Below are 27,313 nucleotides of genomic sequence, written 5' to 3'. Positions count from 1 at the left end.
TAGAAAGGATTAATTCCTTCATCTGAATTCATTCTTGAAATAAAAAAGCAGAGATGAAAACACACAGAGGCCAAACCAGATTGGAACAGGTAAATTTTGCTGTTACAGCAAAGAATAGAACCCAAGGTTTAGAAAAGCTGAGAACCAAGGCAAGCAAAGCATGGGGGGAGGAACTGCACACTCTGCAACACCTGCCTGATCAGAGGGATGGAGGTGTTAATGCAACAATTGAACCACAACCAAAAACCCCACAAATGGGTAGACAAATGAGAAAGGGAAATCAAAGGATTAACAGTTTCTCTCTCCTCTTCCTTCCCCACAGAACAACTGTATCTCTGCAGCGTTCCACCCTGAGCCCCGGACAGTCCAGTCCGAAGCCAGAGACATGGCAGACAGAATACCCAGATGTCATGCTTTCCAGGCAAGCTGCTGTGCTTTGCACCACATCCAAACCAATCTGAAAACCCTGGAAGGTGACATAGAAACCATCTGTCCCAAGAGCTCCAGAGACGTGGTCGGGATCAACCTCAGCCAGCTGAACGCCACGCTGGGCCAAGGCACCGCCTTCTACAGCTGCAGGAGCCAGGACCTGGCCCAGGTGTATGCCCAGGTACAGAGCATGAACCTGGCAGACAAAAAAACCTACATCTGGTGGGTTATAAAGACATATGAGGACATCATGCAATTTACAGGAAACCTCTACTCTGAAGCAGCAGTTTGATATGCTAGGATGAGAAAATAACTTGAAGATGCTGGAGAGCTGGTTAAATGTCTCAGGGGTTATGGGATCATTTTGATGCCAGGATCAACACTGATAATGTACTTGCTATTCTCTGTAACTATATAATCCAGTTTAATTTAATATTTAAAGGATGAATGTATTAAGTTATTGATTGTATTTATTGTAAAACTATTTATACTGTCTTATTTGCAACAGCATATAATAAGGATGGACTAATATGAGTCAAGGTAATTTAATTAACCAACCTTGACATACATAAGGAATTAAGAAAGTGTAATTTCAGTAATTTTAATGTTATTTATATTTTTATCTTGCAGTTATTTTTAAAAGAAAAGTTGATTGTCAGCAAGCTGATTTTGTACTTCTTTCTACTAGTGAATTTTATTTATGAATTTATACAACATAAAATATTATTTTTATAAATCTATTTAAGCAATTGTTTATATATTTATTTATTCATTAAACTCTTTATTCACTAAACATTATTAAACTCTTATCTTTTAATACTGAAAGATATCTATTTGCTACTTAGTACATGAATGGTTTTACTCATTTCCTGTTACCACCTTTGGATAGAAACTGGAACTTAATTAAAATATTAATTAAAACAAATATTGCTGCACTGTCTTTTTACTAATTCTTTTTTACAATGTATTTTGCACTGGCCCTGTTCAGCTCAGACTTCTCCAGGAAAAGTGGTTTTGATATCAACTGAGCTGCACTGTCAGCCCCCAAAAGTCTGAGGGGGTATCCTAGAAAAGCACTCAAGTTTCCCAAGAGGAACAGAGGGACCAAGCTCCTTGCTGGAGCCAGGGGAAGAATTCCTCCCCAACAGGCCCCATTTCAGACACAACTGTGGACATGTCACACAGTGGTCACATGAAGAAGGCAAAATTCCAACCTCATAGCCTTCATTTTTAATAGAAAAAGAAGAATGATTGGAAAAAAATTCTCTGCCTGAGGATGTGCTTATCCCCAAGGCTGGAGCAACACCTGCCTGACCTTTTCAGAAGGAAAAGTCACATCCCGAGGGCTTAAACATCACCAGTGCCAAGGACTGACACAAACCATTTAAGCCTTGCTGAACCAGAGGATTTTACAGGGCTGCTCCCTGTGGTTTCCTCTCCTATGCACAGCTTTGGTTTCGCCTTCTAAATGTATAAAGAGACAAAAGGGTTTAACAAAAGTGTTCTCCTTAGAAATGGAAATGCTCCCTCAGTAGTGCTAACAAGATGTCCAAGTGAGTCAGATGGTCTGTCCCAACTCCCATCATGGCAAGAGCTACCTGAGCAAGAAGAGCTGTTCTTCCCTGGGGGAAAGATCCACACCAGTCACTGCCAAGAGGAAAAGGCACGAGCTCCAGGCAGAACAGTGGGAGAACAGCTGCAGCCCTGACTGGTGCAGGGTTACCAGGGCTCAGATAAATCCTCCCCAGCCCTGGAGGGCTGCAGGTTGGGGGATATACCTGTGCCATACCTGTGCCACAGGGAGCATCTCTGCTGTGATCAGGAATTGGTCAGCAGCAAAGATCTCCTGACAAGCAGTTCCTCATTTATCCTGGCTGAAAACAAAGCTTTTGAGGCCTATGAGGAATGAAGAGTTTGGATGGAGGAGCCACAGATGAGCAGCAGCAGGACCCAGGGATGGGATGAGTCTCATCTTTCTTGGGTTTGTTTCCATTTGGTGGTGGAAAGGCATTGGGGGTGTGACACACACACACACACACCTTGTTCCGAAACGGGAACATGTTAAACATTTCTCTGGATGACAACAAGGGCTCTTCTGTGTTTGCACATAGGGAATTTCCCCAACACCCAAATAACCACTCCTTGTCTGCCCACCTCCTGGAGATGAGCTCCTGAGGGCAAATATAGGTCAAAATAAATAAATAAAAATCTAGTGAGCATTCCATTCCATTCTTTTAGATATAAAGAGAGCCCTGGGCTGTGAAATCACTTACAGCAGTGATTTCATTTGGCATCATTTCCACAGAGCAAGTGTAAGTCCACTTTCGACAGTGTTCAACGATTAGCAGAGCCAGCCACAAAAAGAAACCACTTCACAAACTTTTGGCACCTCAGCTGAAATTACAGCAGCCTCCCTGAAATCACCACTAAATCAGTAGTACAGAAACAGTGCTCTGCAGCCACAGCTTCCTCCCAGAGAGCTCGATAGCATCGCTGCAGTAACTCTGGCATTTGTAGTGCTTGGTCAAGAGTGAAGGCAGGCTGAAGAGTTGGTTTAGCACTGCTGAAATAGCAACTGCTCTTCACTCCCACCAAAACGCTTTATGTGAGATCAAGCTTGTGATTTCTGAAGAATTAAAAGCAGGGTTTTTGAACCCTGCTGTACCTCCTGGAACCACAGGCTTGACTCATCAGAAGTTCTCATCAGAAATACTAAGTCAAAGGCTTTAATCACAAGGATAACATCAACCAGCATAAACTCTTGTGCGGTGATTTTAAAATAAAATCCTTCTTTTCACTCTTCTATTACCTTTCACTTCAACTAGAGCTTCACTGCTGCTTCCACTAGGCAAGAAAATCCAAAATGTCAGGGAGGTGACAACTGAAGCACAGACAGCTGGAATGTCCTACCAGGGAAAAACAACAATCAGTCATTAAAGGAAGATTTATTAATTTCATTTTTTAAATGGACTTAAGCAGCTCAGTGCCTAACACCAACATCAATCCCAAAAGGAGTCCAAACTTCAGCAACTCCACAGAGGATACAGAGCCCTGCTCTGGGAATGCCAAATACACAGACCCAAAGGTAACTCCAGCACTGTTCACAGGGAAATGAGCTCTTGTCACCTTTTAGAGCTGCAAAAAGGATGCCCTGGTCCAGGGGTAATTCTACTTACCACTTCCCCATCTCCAGTCAGAAAACAAAGGCATTACAACCAGTTTCTTCCAAAAAATATCCTTTATTGTTTTGGTTGTAAATATAAAAAATGCATTGCACAATTTAACAGACCTACTGAAAAGTGCTACATATCAACAGCACAACAGAAGTTGTCATGCAACAGAACAGGAAACCTAAGCAAAGCAAGAGCACAACCTGAAGTCCTCATACCTTCAAGCTTTTTTTTTTTTTTTTCTTTTTTTCTCAGGAAGAATGAATTCCATTCACTTGAAACACATTTAAATACAAGGTTAGAAGAAGAAAACAATCTATTTATTCATCGTATTGTTAAAAGGCTTGCTCATAACATTGGTATCTGTTGATTGAAAACCTTATTCACGTTGGAAAAGTTCAGATATAAAAAGTTTGGACAATGGCTAGAAATTAATTCCATTTTATACCTAAAGTGTATACTGAAGTTACTGTAATTGTAACTGAAGAACTCAAGTTTTACAGATAAAGCTACAGTTTGGTTCTACCACTTCTGCTCTAACACAGTAAATGAGCAGAAAATCCAACCAAGAATGAAACAAAAAACCCCAAGAGCTTTAACTGATGTTGTGGGAAAAATATTGGGGTCCTATAAAAGAAAAAAAAAAAAAAACGAAAACAAATCATCTCCTCTGAAACTCGTGTGTGTAAATTGAGGAGTAATAGAAAAACTCCTGATGTCTCACCTAATTTAAAAAACCTCCTAAAAGTTATCAACAATTGTCCATAGTCCTCCAGACTGGTGTAAAGAACCTGAACTGGATGTTATCAGCCTTTTGATTTTTGGTGGTTTTCCATGCAATAAAAGTGTAAAGGAACCAAAAAATAGAAAGAAAAAGGAGAAAACAGTGAAAAACCCGTTCAGTTTTCAGCAGTACCTTCTAGATGGCAACATCAAGGCAAGAATTATCCACTCTAGAAACTGAGAAAGTGAAACAGCCTTCAAATAAGCTTTATCTTTCTGAACATTTCTGCAGTGAGCTTCCCTTTCCTGTTCTCAAACTGCTTTTCAGGAGTTTTGCGCCTTAAAATCAACCAAAACTAAATTTGCCTGCCCCTGTCCTTTCTACCACATCTGAACACTAACATACTCACACAGAAATTTTAAAAAACCCTGAAGATACAAAGAGATGGAGTTTTTCAATACATTTGACAGCCCTTTGTCTTTTCAAGCCATTTCAGATTTTTAGAGGTTTAAGGCCTTGCCTGTTTCCTAGGTTTGTCAGAGATTATGTCCATGTGTGCACACGTGTTCCTGCACATGGCAGTGGGGAGGGGGAGGATTCAGCAGGGAAGATGCAATTTTTTCCAAACATAGACACAGTTACTCACAACCTCAGTCTGAAAGGGTCACAGTAATGCCACACAGATAAAATCCCCTAAAAAGCCAGGGAAGCCCCACTTCCTCCATTCGCTGAATTTTCCACAGAGCATCATTTTAGGGTGAACAGTGGATGACTTATGGTTAATCAAATGCATACACGACACCAAGAGCTAAGGCACAGATGGAAACATTCTAGTAGCCCCCCCCTCCTTCAAGAAAGCCTTTCCTAGGGGTCTAGAAAAGCATGGAAGAACATTCCAGTCAGATCAAATGGTATTAACCAAGAATCCTTTGGTTTTGTGCAGAGATCAGACTGTCATGGTGAAGTGTGCACTGGTCTCTGATCCTACTCCTCAGTAATTCCTTCAATTCTAGTTTGCTCCTGTTCCTTCATCCCTTACTGCTCCTCCTAAAAGCAGGCCAGTAACTACAATACAAGCTAATTATTACACCAGATAATGCCCAAGTTCTCCAGAACTTGTGTTTGGGGTGGGATCATCTACAATATACCAATTAATACCATTTGAGGTCAGGAGGAAATCCAGCAGACAATCCCAGTTTGACTTTGTGCATATCACAGGCCATAAATAAGTTATTTAGCCACTCCTTTACTGAGTGAAATATGTTGGATTTGACAGAATACAACTTGTATTCAGTTATATGGGGGTTCTCCAAAAGTTTAGCACCAGACAGATGTGCAGCACCTGCAATTCTGTGCAGACTATAGGCACTGTGTGTTTGGCTTGCTTACTCTGGTGACACTGAGGAAATCAATCCTTAAATTACAGGAGAAAGTGTTACCAAACTTTGAAAAAAATGAAGTATTTAAACTCCTCCATGGTAAGAAAGACGGACTAAGGTGTTTAAACATAAATCAAAATGGAAAACTATGCAGGAACTAATACATACGTGGTCCATCTCTCTCCATACCAATCTTTAGTGGTTTTACTGTTCAGATGTTAGACATAAACCAGCTTTTTTCCTCCTGTGTTTCCAAATGAAGTGAAATCACTCTCCTCACAAGGCTGACTGATAAAAGAATTCTGATCTGCAATAACAGGGTGACAAGAATATATTGAATCACTGCTTCAAAGAGCAGCCACGTCATTTCTGGTAATTGCACTAGTGGAAAGTCTCTTTTCACTTTTCCTTTCCTCCCTCCTACACTCTAGCCTAAGTAAGCAATATTTTCTCTTTAAGATATACAGTTTTTTAATAGTGCTTTGAGTTTGTTTCTGCACCACAATTTGTTAAACAAGCACTTTCCCTCCAATTGTAACCAGTTCATGGTGCAATCTGATGGATGAGTTTTGCATCCACATCAAAACTTTGAATGAACAAAGTTTTTGGCAGTTCAGGTAAATTATCCCCCCTGTTACTTTCATTTTCCAATTCATTCAGTGACATATGGGATGTTAGGGTTTCAGTTCTCAGATCTCCCTGGGCCCTGAAGGATGACTGTACTGCACTGTGCTTGTTGGGACAAAACTCCCACGTCATCAATACCAGAAATGGTAAAAATCACACACCATCACTGCTGACAAGCAGGAGATCACACTGCAGGGGAGGCATCACAGGATCTCCTCATCTGAAAAGGTCAGCAAAACCACCAGCTCCTGGACAATATACCTGCTGCTGTCTTGCTGGAAACCCAGACATGTTGTTAACACACAAATAGTGAGATCAGCCCACTGAGGAAAAGACATAAGGGACATCCCCAGCTCATCACAGTGTAAAATGATTTCACTGGAGTCAAATTCATAACTTTAGTGATAAAAATGGGAGGATTAAAAGCACTGATTAAAAAAAGAATTTACTTATTCAACACTTGTTACCCAGATGTATCCAAAAGAATATTGTTTAATTTAATTCAACATTATGAAATATCTAGGAATGGATCCCTCCAGAAAATCTACTCACTATTTAATTACTATGACAACCTTTGCACACCATTCCTTGGCTGAGACTTGGAATTTTGTGGCTTCTGTCACAGGACACAGTTTTTCACATGTGCCACGAACTTCAAATTATATGTCAAATCTACTGTAAAAAAACAGAAAGAAAAGCATTTCCCCCTCTGCCTGCACAGCTACAGGAAGCTGTGTTGGTACAAAATGTGCCATTCTGCCTTCCCCTTCAGCCCTCAGTCCCTCCGTGCAGGGAGAGGCTCACCTTTAGTGCCTTGTCCTTGCTACAGTGCTGCTCTCACAGAAGGAACTCTGCAAGGAAAGCCATTAACTGCAAAAACTTAAAAAAAAAAGGACAAAGGGGAAACAAGAACAAAACCATCATCTGTGCTCAGCCCTGCTCCCCAGTCCTGTTGTTTTCCCTTCCAAAGTGGAGGAGCTTGGGGACAATGCTTAAGAAAAGCTCCTTTCCCCAAGGAGAACCTACTGAGCCCATTTCAGAGTGTGCAATCCCCAAGTGTTCCAGTTATTCCTCATTTTCCCCACTGTGAGAGGCTGCACAGCACCTCCAGCCTGCTCTTGGAACTGGAAGAACTCTGCTCAAGGGAAATGCTCCCACGTTTGCATAGCTCTGAACAATCAGGATCAAGTTGTGAGTGGAATTACAAGGGTCATGGGATCATCCCAACTATGAACAATCAGCTGGAATGAACATCCCAGTGCTGTCTCAGGATGGAAATCGCTGCTGGAAAGGGACTCAGTTCACCTGCAGCAGAGCACAGTACGTGCTGAGATTGTCACAGAAAAATATCATGCTGTATTTTGAGTTTTCAACTTATTTTAACATGTTTTATATTTCATGCTGAACATAAGCTTCCCATATAGATCAGGCCTAGCAAAGTCCTTCAGGTTTTTCAGACAGAAGGCAAAAAGAAGAAGCAAAAAAAGACAAAGAAGCAAAGAACTGACTGCAAGTCTGTGTGGTTTGATATAGCTTCTGAGATAATAAAAAAAGCCAATTTTTTAACATTACAAACTCAATTCTTGTCTCTGAAGTGCTACTACATTTACCTATGGATGTGTTTTATATGTGCACATTTTGTGAGGATGGCAGCTGAACTGTGCAGAGTGCAAGAAAATAGCTCATTGATTAAATGGATATAAAATTCATGTATTTATCCTAATTGCAGAATTTATACAACCTAATTTATATAATCTAAAAGTGCTTTCTTGCACTTACTGCACAGCCTGCTACTCCCTTGCAATGGCTATATAAAAAAAATAAAAATCAGCTACTTTATTTACTAGAAAATAAAGCACGTCTTGAAACTGATCAAATGCAATGATACACTCATTAAAATAAAATACACAAAACACAGCCTGAGAATTTAATTATAGTATTTTTGCCACGAGTTGACATCACTGACAGATTTTTCTTCTCCTTTGGTTTTTCACATGATCCTGTTTAACAATTTTCACTATTCAAGTAAAACACATGGAACTGAATACCAGAAAACAAAAGAAAAAGCACATTTTGCTTCATGAAATCAGAAGTATTTTTTCCCCTTGAACAGCACATTCCTTGGTGTACAGGATTTACACTTCAGAGAACTGAGGGTGTTTCATTAGTTGCATAAGGATGCATTGATGGAGATCTATTGCTGCCTGCAGGGCTCAAACCTGCTGAGTTTACCTGAGCTTGGTGTTTTGTTTTTTTTTCTCACGTGACAAGAGCACAGCACAGCACTGGAGAGGAACCCAAACGTTCTGACAACGCTGCATCACCTGCACCTCTGAGCAAGGCAGGGCCAGTGCCCTGAACAATGTCTCTGGTGATGGAGAGAATCCTTTGTAAAGTGCACTGACTGGAGGAGCCTGGGCAGGCAGGGCCTGGCGGGTTCTCCACCCCTGGGACCAGCAGCACCTCAGTGTCTTTGGCCCTTAGGTGTCCCCAGCTCTCTTGTTCACCTTGGCCACGGCCTCCCGTGCCTGCTCCGGCAGCCGCGATGGGTCCGACAGGATCGAGGTGCTCCTGCTCAGGTGCCACAGGGTGTTCAGCACCACTGCAAAAAAAAAAAATAAAAAGGCAAGAAAGCATCAGGAAAAGTTATTAATGTGACTGATCTTTCTGCTGCAAAAGAGAGCACTCCTTGACAGCTATAAACGTAAATTAAATACTTGCTGAAAGGCAAGAGGGAAAGAACCAAGCATTGATGCCCAAAGAGAAGGTCACTACAAAGATGAATACAAATCTCCGAGGTCTTCCCTCATTATGATAAATCACACTGCCAAAAGTACTCCAACTAGAGCCAAGCTTTTGAAATTTAAATGTAGTTAAAGACTGTTTAAATTCTAGTATATTCAACAATTTTTTTCTGTCCTCACAATCAGAAGAGGCTCTTATTTTTTCTCTGAGTTAACAAAAAGGAAGCGAAAGCCACATTCAGCATCATGTGCTTTCTTTGCCATCCTCTGACTTTTAAGAATTGTTATTATATTTTCTATGATCTGAAGAGCTGCTGGATGGAACTTCACTTACTTGGCCTCAGAACAGGAAGAGAACAGTGCTGATCCAACCAGGCCAGTGCAGTGTCGTTCAGATCCTTAAAGCTTGTTGTGGAAACCATCCCATTGAAGGACTCAAACAATGGCTTAATAATAATGCTGAACTGCAAACCATCAAATGTCAAGGGAGACAACAAAGGGGGAGTTCAAAACATTCCATGAGAAAGGCTGTGGCAGAGAAAACACTCAGTTTCTAAATGGACTTAACTGCCAGAGGAATTGCAATGTTTAAATAATTGTCTTTTCAAATTTGTAACACCAAGACTGAGGAAAAAATGGAACTTTAGTTCCTAGTGATATTCACTATAATTTTTCAAAATTCCTCAACACTGACCTGAAAAGGAAAAAAAGGAAAGGGGAATGTGCAAATTTTTGAACAGCTTCAGTAATTTTTTTCCCGTGAAATCTTTGCTATTGTCTATGTACATTTCCCAAAATACAACCAGATCTGCAGTTACAGCAGAGTCCATAAAAGATTTCTTGCAGTTCAATAACCTAGCAAGAACCCCTTGCCTCTGCATTCACTGCATTTTACCTTCCAGTTACCTCCCACATATTGAAGTGAGCAAGCTCTGCAAGAATCCATATCCACACACAGACGTGGATGAAAACTGAGGACATTTGCTATTTAAGTAACTTGGCTTAAAGTCACAGCATCAGAATCCCAAGTTCTTGGCTTTAAAAGTACTGGTACCAAAACCCAAATTCATCAGGTTGGTGTAAAAGGATACAATCCAAAACTTCCAGTTCTGCAGGGTCCTGCTTCTCACATAATCATCAAACAACTTTTTCATGTGGTCAAACCTTTGTCGTGTTACAGGAACCCCTGTGGCAGGGAGCTGCTGCTGGCAAGAACTGAAATAGGTTTGAAGGTCAGAATCTCACCAAAAAGGAGACATTTCTCTTCCAGACTCAACTGCAGTAGGAAAAAAGTGTGTACTCCTGGTATCTCTGGCAGAGGGGATTCCCAGTGCATGATCCTCCCCTAGAGTGTTACCTGCTCCAGTCAGGAATAAAAACTGTTTTCCCAACAATCTTGTCTATATTCATGCAGCAAAAGCAATTTATCAAGCTGCTACAAGCACTTCTGGTTACAAACAACAAAACTGAAAATGAAGTATAACATAGAACAAAGTGATTTTAGGCATCCATTAAGGACAAAGCACATTTGGAGTCAAGAAAAAATTTACAGTTACTCCTAAGCAATGTTACAGAAGAAGATGTAACAGAGATTCTTATGAAAAAGATCAATTCAAAATAAAACCAAGCAGACTTCATCATATTTTGTAAGAAAAACAAAAAGGTTTTGATTTACTGCTAATTCTAACATCATGCCTAAGCTTAAAACTTCTGGAGATGGAAGTAAAGCCACTGCAGTTCTCAATGTGCTTTGCAATAGTTACATAATCATAAACCCAGAGAGCAAACTGAGGCACTGGGCAGGTGATTTATCACAGTTATGTTCAGCCAGTGGAAAACTTCTGGAGCCCAAGTTGTGTCTGTCCAAGTTATGTTCTCAATCACAGTTTTCTATAAAAACTGACTGCATTTGAAAACTGCAGCAAAGCCATTGTGAAGAGTGAGAGCTCAATCACCAATGAGTTTTATAAAAACATCCTCTCTGAATTCTCAGCACTTTTCTGACCTGACACATCCTCCCTGATGCTGCCACTGTTGTGCATTGCTGAAAATTCACAGTTTGCACCAGTGCCCATCCCACAGCAGCTCTTGGAGCTGGCAGCAGCTGTTCTGTCCCACACCCATCTGTTCCCTGGTGTGACACCGAGCACACACTCCCTGCTGTCTGGCCCAGGCACCACTGAAGCTGCTGCTCCACCCCTGGCAGCTGCCCGTTCTCACAGGATGGTGGCGTTCAGCTCCTCGATTTCCTCCCGGAGGCGCCGGGTTTCCTCCTGCATCTGTGCCCTCTCCTGCTGCAGCTTGGCGATGTATTCCACTGTCTTCTGGAGCGTGATGGCGTGGCTGATCTAGGCCAAACACAGACACACAGCTCGCTTCCTGCAACAACTTGAGGTTCATCGTGGGTTTGTCCTCCTAACCTGCACTCCAGCACCTTTTAACTTTCCTTCACTGTGTGTAAAAGCACAGGGTCAGGCAGAGCAAAACACTTCAGATACTCAACTCTGCATTTCTCTGAATCCTCTTTGCACTCCTGTACAGAGAAATGTGGTTGCAGGGGTTGTTTTCTCCCATAAATTACATTTCTGCTACTTTGTTGAAAGAAATATTTTAATAATTTTAAAAGTTTTATTTCATTATCTGTCCTTTTAAAAGTATTTACAGTTCTTACTTAAGTACTGAAGGATGTGCTACATCTCCAGACAGATTTATAGTGCTGGTAGAAGTGCTGCTTGAAGTTGGCAACATAAGTTATTTAGTTTGGGAAACCTGAAGTTATTAAACAGAAGGACCCACAAAAGGAGACAAATAATAATACTCTTCAGTTTGGAGGAACCAATTAAAAATCTGCACTTGAAAAATAAAATAACCAAACATTTCAGTAAAGCTGAGTTTTCAAAAAGGACTTCCTTTCAAAATAGGCTATTCAAGTCAGGAAGTGAAATTCTGACAACATATCACGTAAATTTCTGAAACTATAAAAATTATATAAGCAAATCAACATGCTGCACAAAAAGCTCTCATATTTTACACATTTCAAAGCTCCTGGAATTTAAAGGTCACTAAGAATTTTGTTGTGCAGATCTGTATTTCAATTTAGTGAACTAAATTAACTAGTGTAGCCAGAGGAAGTTTTTAGTTTGGACAAAGTAATTTGACAATGAAAAATCAGCTGGGAATTTTCTTCCTCTGTAAACCCATGCTTGAAAGACAGTAGAAAGGGGAATAAAAGGCCTGGATTCTTAAAGACAGCTGGGTGGTGTAGAGAGTCCTGAAGAGATTTTCCAAATCATCTGAACTGACCACGCCTCTGACTCTTGCTGGGAGATCTCAGTGGTGTAAGAAATTTTAGGAATTTACCTGAGCTTTTCCATTCTACCTCTGCTCACTGCTGTGGTCCAGCACTGTGTGACCACTCAGCAGTGAAATGATTACATTTATTAACAAGACTTGTAAAATGGCTGGTTTTTACATTTCACATTAAACTGTAGGTGCTGCTGCAGTACTTACCAACTTGGAGTTGGCTGACACCAAGCTGTTCAGAGCACTGAAACCAATCTTGATATTAAACCTTCGTTTTTGTTCTGAAAGATGCTTCATCCTTCGATTCTGCATAAATAAAATCAGCTCAGTTTATGCTGTTCTCCTGCTATGACTATTTCATCTACTCAAATTCAGTGTCATTTTTGTTGACTTCCTGGCATTCACAGTTTCCCCTGGAACGACTCTCCAGAATTTTAATAGTGAATTGAAGTGTGGACCACCTCTGACACCTGCACCTATTTTAAGCAACAAAATCTGAAAGATATTATATAACCTGGAGGTTCTAGACTTGTACAGTATGCACATGATTTGTTACTTGCCAGCATAAACGTTTGAAAGATACTCTTTGTCTGTGGAGGGCTTTAGCAGAAAGAAAAGGTCACCCTACACCTCTTTCTAAGCTTCAGCTGTGTCATCAGGAAGTAAAATATTTAGGATTTATATTAACAAAAGAACAAAGATGAGTAGACCCAGAATTGGTCCAGCCTGTGGTAGAAATACATCACAATCAGTAACAAAGAAAACAACTGGCAAGATTTTTTTAGGCACAGGAGGATCCTGCAGCCCCTGGATCCCAGGGCTGGGGAGCTACACAAACCACTGACAGGAGCTCCCAAGGCTGGTGTCCATAGTAAGAAAATACTTTCCAAACTATAAAAGGAGCTCTAGTTTCTGCTCCAGCACTGGGAATGCCAGATTATTCCAAGGCCTCTGAGCTGCCGAGGACAAAGGAGGAGCTGGCAGATCCCTTCCCAAAGCTGAGGCCACACCGCCGCCCTGTGGCTCCTGCCCAGCTCAGCCGGGAACGGCCAGGGATCATCCCTGGGATGGTTACACGTGTCACAGCCACAGCAGGGACACAGAGAAAGATCCAGGAAGGAAGAGACCATAACTGTGCAACAGCCCAGGAATTTCTTTGTTCCGAGTCTCTCTCTCTCTGGCAGCACCAGCCTGAGCTGTTCCCATTAGTGCACCACTCAATTTCTGCTTTTTGCTGGGAGTCTGCCACAGAAAACAGGGGATGAAGAAACTTCTTTAACTGAGTTTGCACTTTGAGAACACATTCCTGGCAGAGTGAGACTTTCTGGCAGCAGCTCACCATCACCCCACTTTACAATGGAGGAAAGCAATGTAATAAAGCAGTGAAGTGGTTGCCCAAAACCACAGAAAATGCAGGTTCATGAGCAGAAGTGAAATTTCCAGTGCCCTCTGTGCTTTGCCGAACTGAAATAACCATGTTACCTAGCAATACAGAACTGTTTAATCTAACTAACAATACAGAGGAACAAAAGCACATGTATCTAGAATCTGGCAAGTATCACTGTTACTCTCTTGTCTTACAAAAGAGTTACTAACAGCACATATCCAAAGCAATTCCTGTCAGAGCAGGCATGATTACACGGCTGTAAAGCCTATTTCATAGCCATGTCCTTGCTTTTCCCACCATCAGCCAGCCCTCCTAATTTGTTCCTTTGTTACCTTACTCTCTAGCAGTGGAACTCTCTAGGCTGCATCCACTGCTTGTGAGCTTTCATGCCAAGCAAATCCCTGCCAGCTTTTATGAGTAACTTGCAGCATGGTCAGCAAGGGGCAGCTCTGATTGTCCTCTGCAACAGATCTGGACCTGAGTGTAGTCACAGGCTGCAGGTGTTAAACTTACCTTTCTGCCCTAGAGTAACCAAACTCACAGGGTACACAGAGCCAGAGAAGCCAGAAGGGGGTTGGCACTTGCAAAACAGTTAAGTAATGCTCTCTTCCACAACAGAACGAATGAGAGGGTTACAGCTGATTGTTCTGATGGGGTTTTTGTGGAGAAGTTTCTCATACCTCCACAGCAAGTGTTCTGACAAGGTCAGCTTGTGTGTGAGGTACAACCAGTGCTTGGGTGCTATCTCTAGACCGCCGAGTTCTTACCCCAGTAATTCTCGAAGGGTTTTACAGGTGTAACTTGTAGAGTCTGTGGAGCTGCTTCTCTGTGGAGCAGCATAGCATCACTGGAGACATGTAAGTAACTCAGCAGGTCAACAACTTCCCCTCCAGCGATGGCCAGAGCCCTGCAGACTGAAGAGCCCCAACAGAACAATGGCAAAAAGCCACGGTTTAGAACACTACGCCTGAAAGCTTTGACCAAGTAAACTGACACCTGTCACAACACTCCTGGGAGCCACAGCAGGAACTGCTGTCACGACCATAAGGACCTGCAGAGGTACAGCTAAGCCTGGCCCCTCTGGTGACACATCCCTGAGGAGCAGAGTCGGTTAGAGTCTGACATTTTGGATTGCACAGAGCAGCATGGATGCAGCAGCAAGCTAAGCCCAACACACAAATATGCTACTGTCCTGAAGCACAACTTTCTCTAGTCCAGGCTCAGACATCAGGACAGAAAAGTAGCCAGGAAGGCAAAGAAGAAAATCCCCTAAAAGGAAGGGACACACACCTTAAATGCAGCCATAGTAGGGTCAGTAGCAGGTTTTCCTGAGCAGCTGCTCTGAGGAGACTGTGGGCTGGGGCTCTGCTCAGAGGTGCAGGGGGAAGCTTGGCCTGAATTCTGACACTCCCGGCCTTCAGAAAGGAAAAAAACACAAGACATATTAACAAATAACTTTCTGTAGCAAATGTAACTGCTGAGAAATTTCTACTCAGAATTGAACTGAAATGCAGTCGGCAACCAAATTGCACTGCTTGATGCAGCAACCACATGCTTGAAAACATCAACACTGCTGGGAAAGCTTAGGATATCATGTCACATGATACATCCTGAATAGCAAGATGTAACAGTCCTTTCACACACACGTATTTCAGCAGAGGGATGCTGGATGCACAGGCTGTGATTCCATTGTCCTGCTGGGCTCCCCCTTTTGTCTCTAAAGGCCTGGGACACGATGGTGACACTTCCAAGCATTTACCACCAGAACCAGCCCAGGGAACACTCTGTTGATGCACATGCAGAAGGAGTCTTTGCACTTACCTACAAGGATTGTGTCTGAGATCCTCCAGTCAAAATCAGAGCTATGACACTGAACAACAAACCTATTCAGCACTTCCTACACAGATGCCTTTCATTTCTTGGTGACTACAACAGCACATCCTTTTATCAAGGAGTGACTTACAAGAACCACAAAATCACAGTTTGTGGGGATGCTGCACAGTCATTTAGGACAGAAATTGCAAACTACTTGATGCAATTGAAGCTGTGGAATAGAAGGGCCTGAAAAGCTTTTCCTTCAAAAATTACCTAGGGATCCTCAAGGCCCCCTTTACACCCTGCCTACCCAACAGACGCACTTCCATGTGCAGGGGAGAGAAAGCTTACAGCTTTCTAACTTACTAGGTGTAGGTGAGGGAACTTGTGAACTGCAACAGTGGGAAGGGATGTGTTCTCCTTTCACCAACACATCCTGGACTACACTAGGAGGGAAGAGATGTGAGACTGTGGACTGGCTTTGTTGACTACTTGGTGCTCGCTGTGCTGGACCAACCAGAATGTTACTACGGAACTCCGTCACCCCGGGAGCCTGGGAACAGCACAGAAACAGCACAGAGAAAAAACAGAGGAGAGAGCAGGAGGGGCAGTGTGAGGGCAGAGGGAGAGAAGGGATGAGAGAAAGGAGAAAGTGGAGGGAGAGATTAAGAAAGAGAAAGAGAGAGAGAGAGATTTGTTACCTTGCCTTTCACTAAAAGTCGCAAATTAATACATGATTAACAATCTGATGACATAAAACAAGGGCTAATATATAAGGATCTGGCAGGCACCAAAGTCAGGCTTCTGGCAGGAGACCAGTATCCTTTCATAACTTAAAGCAGTATTACAACACATCAACAGCATAATATACTTAAATCCATCTCCATCTTCCTGCACACGACATACTGGGGAAACCCACTCACATACCCAAGGCATGTTTTCCAATATGGCAGTGGAAAGGTGAGCTCCCTGGGCTCCTTCCAGCTTCTGCACAGTTAAACCATCCCCAACCACAGCACTGTGAACACAGGCCTCCCTGGAACCTTACTCTTGTGTGAGACAGAGCCTGTCAATACTATAAAGTGCTTCCAAGCCCATAAAGTGGCTACATTAAAAATAAGCAAACATAATGCTGAATGCACAAATGCATACGTTGGGTAACAGATGATTTAGTGGTCTTGTTACCTGCCTGAGCACATTATGGCTCTCACTACTTGCAAATAACAGGCCTAGAAAACAAATATGTAATTTTTTTTTCTTCTCCTTACTCTGACAATTCCAGCTGGTGCAATTGCAACATTAGACTGAGACGTGGCTGGCGTCAAAATCCCCTCTCTTTTTAAAGGTGCTGGAGTTACAATCACAGCTCTGGACTGTCCCTGAAAGGCAGCTGAAGAACACAATTCAGTTAGAAAAGTTAATGAGACAAAAAAAGAGATGGAGATTATTTTGTATGAAATAACTTGTCACTAAACACAAGTGTGGATCAAGGGGCATCTATTTGGTACTATTTCACTTCAGTATAAAATGCCTGTCTTCCAACAATCTCAACCCCCTTCATCCAGTACAAAGGACTTCAACACTCCAGCTATTTTTGAGGTTTCTAGCATCACTGTCACTGTTTCAAGGTGAATTTACAGATGTATGTTGTAATTCAGGGAGATGCCAAGTGTCTCCATTCTGTCAGAGCTGGGTTTGACAGGAGGAGAACCCTCTTCCATCCACACTTTGGGATGCCAGGCTTGCTCTGTTGACCCAGGAAGGATCAATGACTCAGTACTTCATGCTTCCTTATATATATATATCTTAAATCCCTCAGCACGTCAGCCTACCAGCCTCTTTCACTACCTGGTTATATAGCTGCTTTAGATGACACACAACCAAATGTGATTGGGAATCAGCATCAAAATTCTACAAAATATGCTAAAGAGCCAAGAGCTCTGCAGGCAGCTAGAGGTAATTGTGAATAGCAGCAAATGTCTCCAGAAGAATCTGTGAAGATCTCCATGTAACCAATGCAGATGTGCAGTTAGTACCACGACACTCAGAGTGACATGCATCTTGCCCAGTCTAGACAGAACATGACTGACCATCCTAAACCATTACTAAGGGAAGAATGAGGCAAAGACACAGCTTCTTTCTGGGTTTTGATAAAACTGAACCAAATATACTTGGCTTCACTCTTGGCTGTACTGGTTCAGCTCTCCTTTGTACAAATGAAGTCATGATGCAGCTCAGCCCCTGCTGAGCCACCCCTCTGCAGTTCAGCATCAGGAACCCGAAGGACACACACAGCAGGACAGGGAGACAGTGTAGGGTTATCCAGTGTCCCCTCCTTGACAGTGTCACCTGTGACTGACAATTGTGTTTTGACTCAAGTGGAGTTTGTGCACAGCCTCCATAGGAGAGGCAGTGGACTGCACAAACCTTGTGCCAGCCCTTGCGTGGGTCTGTCTGGAGCAGAGCTCTGTCACTGCCACAGGGAGCTCATTCTTTGAGCATTCCCACATCTAAAGCTGGAATCACAACCCTTCCACTGTTCACTGATGTTCAGCTGGACTTGTGACATCTCTATTGACCTCCAGAGCCTACTCCTCTTACCAGTGCATTACTGCTGCTGCACAGGCTTGGCTTTTATGACTTCCACATTTGGGGAACTGCAGCAACCAGCAACAATATTTAGCAGTCGCTTTACATGATTCATGTTTCTGTCCTACACATGCATCTTTTGCAGACTTTCCTCTCAAAATCAGCACACTTATCATGAAGTGGTGATAGCACTGAAGTCTTGCACCTGATGAGACCATCTGTACAGGTTTTTGAGTCTTTATACCACACAGCAGTTCTAACACAAGATAATGTAATTTGCTTTACAGTCACAAAATGATTTGTTTGTCCTGAACACAAATGACAGGCATAAATGCCTCAGTTACAAGTACTAATGTTTATTCTATTGCCAAAAATAAACTCTAATATTTATATAAATTCTTGGATTTGTCCCCTGAGCTTGATGTCCCAGTAGTTTAGGAACACCATGATCCCCAAACACATGTCACTAAACTAGATGAGAAACAAAGCCACTGGTTGTGATGGTCTAGAAGTAAATGCTGGAGCACTGGGAAAGTAATATATGGGGTGAGGAACAACCCAGGAAGCACTGAGAAAAGCAGGAGCAAAGGCTTTCTGAAAATGAGTTGCCTACAATCTTAACTAGGTGAGAAATGCATGTCTTGACTGCTGAAGGTACATGGGCTGTTAGTTTATAATATATTATACATAGGAACACTGCCATTAACACCCTCATGCTATTAATCATGGACCAAATTGATCCCAGTGACATCCTAAAATTAGATCTTGGGTCTGTTCTTCTACTGAACAGTGATTTTTCTTTTTGGTGGGTAACCTCACTCACTATCAGGCCCTGGCAGACACACCCACTCCCTAGTAAAGCCTGTTTAACATTACTCCTCCAGGCAGGCTTTTTCTTGAATTATTGTTGCACATTTCAAGTGGCTGAAGTCACCTGGCCCCCAGCCAGCACAAGTCTAAAAATAGACTGCAATAATCCTAAGAAAAGCATTCTGCCTGTCCTGCTCCAGCCTTGAGCTTTCCTACAAGAATCTTAAGCAAAATTCTGCCTCCTTATCTTGTTACTTTGCCTTGTGCAGCACCAGTGGCTCCAAATCCCACTCACAGTGTGGAAGTACCAAGTGCTCCTACCCTGACATGAAACCCACTCCTGACTTAAAGCATCCTAAGGGTCTCTAGACTGCTTGAGACAAAGATCTCCAGCTCCCTGAGCAGAACCTCCTCCTCCACTGTGGCTGAATGCTTTGAGGGACAGTTAATCACATCATCACACCTAAACCCAGGGTTTCTATGGGGCAGGAGCACAGAGCTGGTGCAGCCACACAGCCCATCACAGATGTTACAGAGAGAGACTCCCTTTTTCGGGTCAGCTTTTCACACTCTACCAAACTGCTTCCAATCCTTGCAGCAGTCCAGAGCATCCCACTGATGCCAGTGGATTCAAGGGTTCCATGGACACACTCAGAAGCTCTATTTTAACTTATGTAAAGCAAGAAAAGCAAGAAGGTCTTTTCCTCCTGCTACTCCAACTCAGAAAACAAAACCATCCTCCCACAGCGCTCCTCACCTGGGGTGATGAAGGCATTCTTTACCAATAAGGACACTGTTTCAAGCTTCGGAGCAGGCACTATTTTTTGTGACTGTTTGGGCCTTGTCCCAGCAGTGGCCAGAGGAACAGGTTTGGGGAGTGCAAATGTCAGCTGGGACTGCAGCTGGGGCCGGGGCTGCTGCCCCTGCACTACAGCAGTCTGGAAGGCCAGGTTACAAGGCACTCCTGCCCCCGGCTGCTGCGTGGCCAGGACCAGGCTCTGGCTCTGGCTCTGGCTGAAGGTGGTGGCAGGGGCGTTGTGGGTCAGCGTGTCAGAAGCCGTGTGAGTGATGACCGAGGACTCACAGAGGAACTTGGCGGTTTCGGGAGCAGCGAAGGCGGCGGGGGCGGGGCTCGGGCTGGAGCTCAGCGGCACCGCGGGCAGCGGGGATTGCTGCTGGCCACTCGTGGGCTGCAGCAGCGGCAGCGGCGGCTGGAACACTGACATAAAAGTTTGTGGCCCGCTGAGAGACGAGTCAGGAGGGAAGTCTGCCGGCTGGATGAAAGATCCCCCACTTCTAATGCTGGAACACTGGTCAGCTACGACGTCAGGAATGACAGGAGCAGGTACTGAGGAAGGAATCAGTCCATCACTGATGCTCTCTGCTGGAAGCGTGCTGGGCAAGGAACCCGATGGCAGGACAGGAGACTGAGAGACAAGGAAATATCACTGATTCAGACATGTCTGAACTCCTCCTGAGAGGACATGGCTCATGAAAGAGCCTTCTGTTTTAGACATCTCTTACCTGGGAAGAGTGGCTGCTGCTGTCTGTGGTAGCTGAGCTGACAGCAGACACGGAAGGGAAATAATTACTAGAGCGACTGGGTGTGAATAATTCTGAAACATGAAAAGTCACCTATTAATTTTCTACTTTTCAGACTCAAGATACAGCATTGCTAGATCCTAAAATTCACAGGAATATCTGTATTATTTAGTAAATAATGAAACCATGAGATTTTTGCTTCATACAACTGCTGTTGACTGAGCAGTGAATTCCTGTATTCCAGAGGAACTCTCTCTTTGGGGCTGACTCCTTCAGCTTTCATGCAAACTGGGACAATGCAAAAATCTGTCCTGTTAAAGGTTCATCTACACACAGACAGCCAAGAGCTGATCCTCAGCGAGTCCCACAAAGTACAGTGATCTGATGGAGACTGCTTGCAGAGCCAGCAAACAGATATGACTCTTTACTTCCATGAAGATCCATAACCATCAAAGTTGTCAGCAGTAGTTTAATGTTATATGGAATCCTTGACAGTCCCATAAAACATTGAAAGACAAACAAAATGTTAAATGTCTTCATCACTAAGAAGTGTGAAATGGGAAAACCTTAGATGTTTGTAACACTTAAACTTTTTCTGTAACCTAGTTCGTAAATCACTGCAATATTTAAGAAATTAATTAGCTCTATATATGATTCTTACCCTGAAAAGGCTCAAAAGTATCCATAAAATCAAAATTTGGCTGGAGAGGAATAAGCCCTGGTTGAATCATGTCAGCATTTCCTAAGTGTCCTGCAAAATTCAGAAGACAGATTAGATTAGCTTCCCACCACTCACATAATAACAGCAGCAGGAATAAAACATTCCACAGCCAGGCTTGGCCAAGATATTACAGAAAAACTGCTGCTGAAAGGAACTGAGCATCTGCTTCTCTTCAGAGCTACAGCACAGTCCAGATATCAACGCCATTGGGGAATGAAACTTTCAATTACTAAAATGGAAGAGGTGAACCCTGAAGGCTCTAATTGACATCTGGGATTGTCAAGCTCAGATGCCTCCTGCTCCCAAACCTCCTGTCTTGCCCCTGCTGCACTACACACAACCTTGTTGGGAAGCACAGCCTGACCACACAGCTCACAGCAGAGTATTTTAAAATAAACAATCACCCATTTCATTTGCCTTGAGTACAATTCATGCAAACCATGGCTGCTCTGGAGTTGCTCAGACATCCCTGCAGCAAGGATGGTGAACAGTGAACATGTGCTGTCCCATCAGACAGTCAGAGCCTCCAGACAGAGCTGAACAGCTCTTGGGATTGTTTGTACAGATGAAACTTGCACTGGTTCTACTGGACAAAGCCAAACAAAAATACACAGGCACTCCTTTAAAAACACACACACAACTATGCTTTGAGATAAATCACAATGTCTTTACCACTGATAAAGTAAATACTGCTCAGTAGAGATTCATTCAGAGCAACATTAGGGAGCAAAGCTGGGAGCAGCACATAAGAAGCTAACTGAAATTAAATTCAGATCATTAATTGGGATTCTATAACCTACAGAATTATAAGACAGATACAGATAAAAACAGGTCAGGAAATGTATCAGCAAAGTAAAACAGATTTCTAAGGCAAAACTAGAGCAGCAAAGCATCAAACCAGACTTTTTGTAGGGGTTCTCACTGCAACATAGCTACAGCCAACAAATACCTATGTCCCTGGAATTTGGCCAGGAAACCAGCTGATGTGAGGAGAGAGTGGAGAAGAGCGTGTCGGTGAACTCGGACATGAGCATGTCTGCATCCAGGAGGCTGCCTTCCTCCATGGGCACCGGGGTTTCTCTGCCATACCTTCTTTCCTGCCGGAGAACCACATCATCATCCTGCCAAAGGAAAGGGAGACAGGTCAGGCTGCCTAGCAGTGCCAAAGCAGTCTAGTGCAGACCTATAAAAGCAGCCTTCGTTTTTCACGTTTTTAAAGGAAGAACTTCTCTTTGAGGAGCCATCAAATGGACTGAAAGACATCAGTGGTGCTTCTGATACACCAGCAGCTTCAGTTCACTGAAATGCCACAACACTCTGGGAAAGGTTTTCACCCAAAACCCAGATATTGACTAGAAGCAAGTAAGACAAATAACACTTCCTTGTTTAACTGATTACACAAATATTTTTGCACCTAGTTTGACAACCCCTTGGTTTGAATAAAGATTAAAAATAACATGACTAGCAAGAAAGCAAAAAACAACTCCTGTCTTGTGAGATGTATCTGAAACTCCAAGTTTGCACAAGACACTTTTTGCCCACGAAAAACACATCATAATGTGACTTGGCTTACCCATCCCTCACTACAGGCTGAGTTAAATTGCACTGCCTTACAAAAACAGAACAGTGCTTCTGATCATCAGCTTATATACCCAAAGTAGGTTTGACAGTTTAAGGGGACATACTAAATGGTGATACCACTGTTCCTTTAACCATTTTGTCCTTTTATAGGATCCTGGCATATTATCTGCCTGAGCTGTGGGCACAGCAGGAAGATCTGCAACACGTAGCTCCCACATGTTCACAGATCCAGTTACACAAGCAAGGCAGCAGTGCCAGTTACAACTCAGTAACAAGATGAAATCATGTGCCAGCCCTCAAAGAGATTGATCTCTCTGGGCATGCAATGCTGATTCCCATTTCTTCTGTCACAGCACTTTACATTCAACCTTTCCTCCATCCAATTCAAGCTACAAATCTTGCATTGCTCTCTGAGGCATAGAACATTAAGGTGTCTAACCTTAATTAAGGCTTAAGCAAGATACTTGTCTTTAGATTTTAATCAAAGCAAGCTACTGCATGTTACAGCTTTGTTATCTACTGTGGGTTCTACAAGCATAAATGCTGCCACTTCTCAGTGGTGTTACCTACCCTGACCAAACTTGAAAGATCTTCATCTTTGTGTTTCTGTAACTGCAAAAGGACAACAGAACAAATGGTGAAGTCAGAATAGGTCCTGTATGTACCAGTGGAAGACCCGATTTTGAAAAACTTGTAAGACCCAATCATGCACAATCAATCCCAGCACAAAATTTTTAGTTAAGTGGAACTAATCAGATAAGCATGTCTGTACCAGCTTATCATCTCTTTTAAATACTCTTGCATGCCAGAAAAAGTGATAGAAAAACTCAAAAAGCAGCAACATACTCATCAAGCTCAAGCAAACTACTTTCACTATGTAAACCAACAGACCCTTTTCTTGAAGTATGTTCTCCACTTGTGGTACTCCCTAATGACTATTTCAATTCTTCGTTTCCAGTATTTCCCTTCTGTTGCAATGGCCTGAGAACACAAACACATACCATGAATTACACAGAATCACGTAAGGGCTGAATATTCAATACATTTCCAAGCAAATATTCAGGCATAAAAAATGCAAAAGAAAGCATGCTAATTCTATTTGAGCTCATGTATCAGCAGCCCACACTGTCCCAGAGTTCAACTATCACAGAGCAAATCTGACAGTACTAACTTCATCTTTCCCACAGAAACCAAACACCAGATGACATCTGACTGCACTGTCAGCATCTCCCACAGCAGCTCAACCATAACCAAGAGTTAAGAAATGGAAAAAAAAAACCAAAACAACCTTTAAAATTAATTTACTGAAATATAACATATAAAGCACACAATATCCTGTGAATTTCACAAGGTCACATGCACAGACACACAAATAAGCAAAAGCTGCTATGAATGACACAAAGCAATAGGAATCTGATGTCCAGCTCAGGAAGACCTTGCAGGCCACACACTGATGGCAACAAAAGAATCAGACAATATGGGTCTTCAATGTATCACAGAGAGCAGTGTGTAAGTTGGGGAGAGCAGACTAATGAGAGCCTTAACTTTGTGTTCGAGGGTCACTTTCAACACAACCATCAACACTGTTCTTTCAAAAACCTGAGACAGTTCCACAAACTCATCTGGAACTCCTTTGAGTTATAAATTATTCTAGAGTTATGCAGTACAGAGAGAGCCATATATTGCCACATCAAGGGCCTCACTGGTTTTCTGCAAGGAGCCAGAGGGCAGATGTTAGTTTTCATTTATGTTTACAGGAGCACAAAAATGAAAGAACACAAACTCATATTTGATCTGTCTGTGAAACTACCTCAATGCAGAAAAAGAAATTGCTTGTTCTCTTGAAACCACACCTTGCCAATTACATAAAATACAGAAAACACTCCCAGGGTCACTTAGATTCACTCCTGAAAATAGTCATCACTCTGATTTCCCACTGACTTCCAGTCAGAAGACAGCAGTGGCTGTCAAAATCTTAACTATTCAAACAGCACTTGTATGACTTATGATTCATTAAACTACACCATTAACGTAAATTACAGAGATAACAAAAGTCCTTCTGGTTGCACCTTGATCATCCTAATGTGATAAACTCACAGAACTGGGTTCTCTCTGCTTTTAATGATTCCTTCTAAATAAAACCAGAGCACAGCCTGGCTATGCTGCCCTTGTTTCCAGCAGACCAGAAAATCCTGTTACAAATCCAGAGCCCTCTGGGCTGTTCCCAGGGTTTCACACACCTCTGGCCTCCGGTGCTCATCGACGTCCACGGAGCCGTCCAGGGGGGTCACAAAGTGGCACACGGGGTTCTTGCGCTTCTCCAGGTCTGAAACAACAAGGGAAATGCAAGTGCTGAGCACGGGCAGGGCTGCAGAGAGCTGTCACTGCAGTGCCAAGGTGTGACAGGGAGCCTAGCCAGGATTCCTGCCTGATAAACAACACGAAACAGGGAGATCTGGGGCTGTGCTTGGAGCACTCAGCACACCCTCGGTGTGGGCACATCCAGCAAAGCCCTGATCCAACAGCACCGCCTCTCAAACATCAGACCTTGAGCAGATTCCCGAGCTTTTCACTTGACAGTAATTTCAATTCCCTCGTTCTCACCGATGTGTCCGGACAGACCCGCCCCCAGCACGGTACTTACACTGCATGTACCAGGCCCTCCAGATGGCGTTATTGAGACGGATTTTATCTCTCCACTGAAGCTTCAATCCCTTAAAATTTTTCCATTTTGGTGAAACCAACCTTCCGCTGCAACAAAACAGACAACAAATCATTCTGCTTTCAGTTTTTCTCTCTCCCTTCAAAACAAAGCATCCCCCTAAACCAGCCAAACCGTCAACAGATGAAACAACAACAAGCCACACTTGGCCAGTCACAACTTTTGCTAACCATGGCTCACTGAGCCAGGAGCCAGACATTATCCCAGTCTTCAAGAGTCCTCCATAAGAACTAAGAACTGTCACAACTGGTCTCACAAATATCAGCAGGAATGAAATTCATCTCACTCACACTTTTCTCTTTGCCAGTATCACACCTTTTCTAATCCCTACCTATGAGCTTCCACCAACTGGGATCGAGATTATTCAAATTAAGAGGCTTCTGCATGTTTGGTCAGATGCAGTTACATTCGATTTTCCAGGCTGGTAACACTGAAAAGGAGGAATGAAATGCCAATTCTGCCCCAAGAAAAAAACATAACCCACCAGTTCTACACTGCTGGTAATCAGAGCTAGGCACAAAGAAGTACCAACAGGCTAGAAAGAGTAACTTTTCTCCAAGGAAAAGCAAGGCTGGAAAAATAAATGGCTTTTGCATGAATGCTCTTGGGAGATGGAAGGGAAATGGAAGGAAAAAGGAAGAAGCAGCAGGGCCTCTAGTAAGCACTGTATAAACACAAACTACCCAGCCCTTAAAACACACCTTTATGAATCATTAATCCATTCTATTGACAGGGCAGAGGAAGTAGGAAATACTCACAACACAGTAAACTTCAAGCCAGAGATTAAAGTATAGGAACTGTGCCTATCCCAGATTCTGCCTCTTGTTTTGGGGGGGTTTAGCCCCACATCTTCCAAGTTTATGTCTCCTGTGCTGTTTGTGCAACCTTGCTATGAGGGAATTGCACCAGCAATACCAACTGCAACCCATGCAACAACAAAGGAAACAGCTTCACACCACGAGCATCAGGTCAAGGGGTGATGGACAGAAGGAGTGACAGGAGCAACGTCACTACAAACACTCTGCCCTCTCAGATCCCCCGAGCACGTGGTCAGCCAGGAATGGGCCCTGCCATGAAGTGCAGTGGCACTGGAGATGCACCAGCACACACAGCGCCCTGGCACACGCCATTTGCCTCACACATTCAGCACAAATGAATTCAGAGAGGAATTATTTATCCTTAAAAGCTCATTTCTCAGTTAAGCTCTCAAATCTCTGTGCAAACAGGAAGTACATCCTACAGAAGTGCAAGGCACTTCCCTTGGCTCACCAAAGCCCATGCACAGAGCCTGAGGCTAAAGAACTGATGATTCCCAGTTTCCTATTTGGTCTGGGAAACCTCCCAATAGCAACTCTTTTTAAAGAAACCTTTTAATAAAACTTGCAACACTAAAAATAAGTAAAAAGTCCTAAACCTAAACAAAAGGAATGAGAATGCCAGAGCTGCCAATAACAGGATATTAAACCAACATTTTTTCACATATTTGGCTCACCATTTCTTTCCTGCCTTGCTGACACCACAACTGCTCTCACACTCAGGTGCTCCCCACAACTCTGACAGTAACAGAGGAGCAAATGCCAGGCTTCAGACAAGAGACAGGTAAAGAAAACCAGCTCTGCTCTTTCAATTTTACTGCTATATAAAATGTCAGTTGTGGCAACAGGTTGTAGCAATGCACCAGCAGATGACTTGTTGCCTGCTCGTGAAATTTTTTTTTCTCCTTGTCCTCTTTAAAAATAAACCGCAATCTTCTTGTATGCACAAGGAAGC

The 27,313-nt window shown here is 42.9% G+C and overlaps 1 protein-coding gene across 2 annotated transcripts in view; it reads right to left on the bottom strand.

Annotated features, from left to right (window-relative positions):
* Positions 1 to 3,648: 3,648 nt before the first annotated feature.
* MLXIP (MLX interacting protein) overlaps positions 3,649 to 27,313 on the bottom strand; it is a 45,073-nt gene continuing 21,408 nt past the window's right edge. The window contains exons 2-17 of one of the 2 annotated variants that reach the window (XM_088175964.1): positions 25,466 to 25,572; positions 25,062 to 25,147; positions 23,713 to 23,802; positions 23,392 to 23,433; positions 22,190 to 22,361; positions 21,181 to 21,270; positions 20,502 to 20,593; positions 19,735 to 20,404; positions 16,847 to 16,968; positions 15,945 to 16,131; positions 15,054 to 15,178; positions 12,584 to 12,682; positions 11,294 to 11,421; positions 10,165 to 10,288; positions 9,408 to 9,537; positions 3,649 to 8,931 (exon numbers count right to left, since the gene is read on the bottom strand). In XM_088175964.1, coding sequence (XP_088032090.1) covers positions 8,810 to 8,931; positions 9,408 to 9,537; positions 10,165 to 10,288; positions 11,294 to 11,421; positions 12,584 to 12,682; positions 15,054 to 15,178; positions 15,945 to 16,131; positions 16,847 to 16,968; positions 19,735 to 20,404; positions 20,502 to 20,593; positions 21,181 to 21,270; positions 22,190 to 22,361; positions 23,392 to 23,433; positions 23,713 to 23,802; positions 25,062 to 25,147; positions 25,466 to 25,572 — 2,386 coding nt within the window. In that variant the 3' untranslated portion in view covers positions 3,649 to 8,809. Of the gene's footprint in view, positions 8,932 to 9,407; positions 9,538 to 10,164; positions 10,289 to 11,293; positions 11,422 to 12,583; positions 12,683 to 15,053; positions 15,179 to 15,944; positions 16,132 to 16,846; positions 16,969 to 19,734; positions 20,405 to 20,501; positions 20,594 to 21,180; positions 21,271 to 22,189; positions 22,362 to 23,391; positions 23,434 to 23,712; positions 23,803 to 24,366; positions 25,039 to 25,061; positions 25,148 to 25,465; positions 25,573 to 27,313 lie in introns of those variants that run through there. The other variant, XM_088175965.1, reaches the window with a different exon arrangement.

Source organism: Sturnus vulgaris, chromosome 19 (genome assembly GCF_052056855.1).
Source record: "Sturnus vulgaris isolate bStuVul1 chromosome 19, bStuVul1.hap1, whole genome shotgun sequence".
In the NCBI taxonomy this organism is placed as follows: Eukaryota; Metazoa; Chordata; class Aves; order Passeriformes; family Sturnidae; genus Sturnus; species Sturnus vulgaris.
This window is presented reverse-complemented; position numbering and strand designations above follow the sequence as displayed.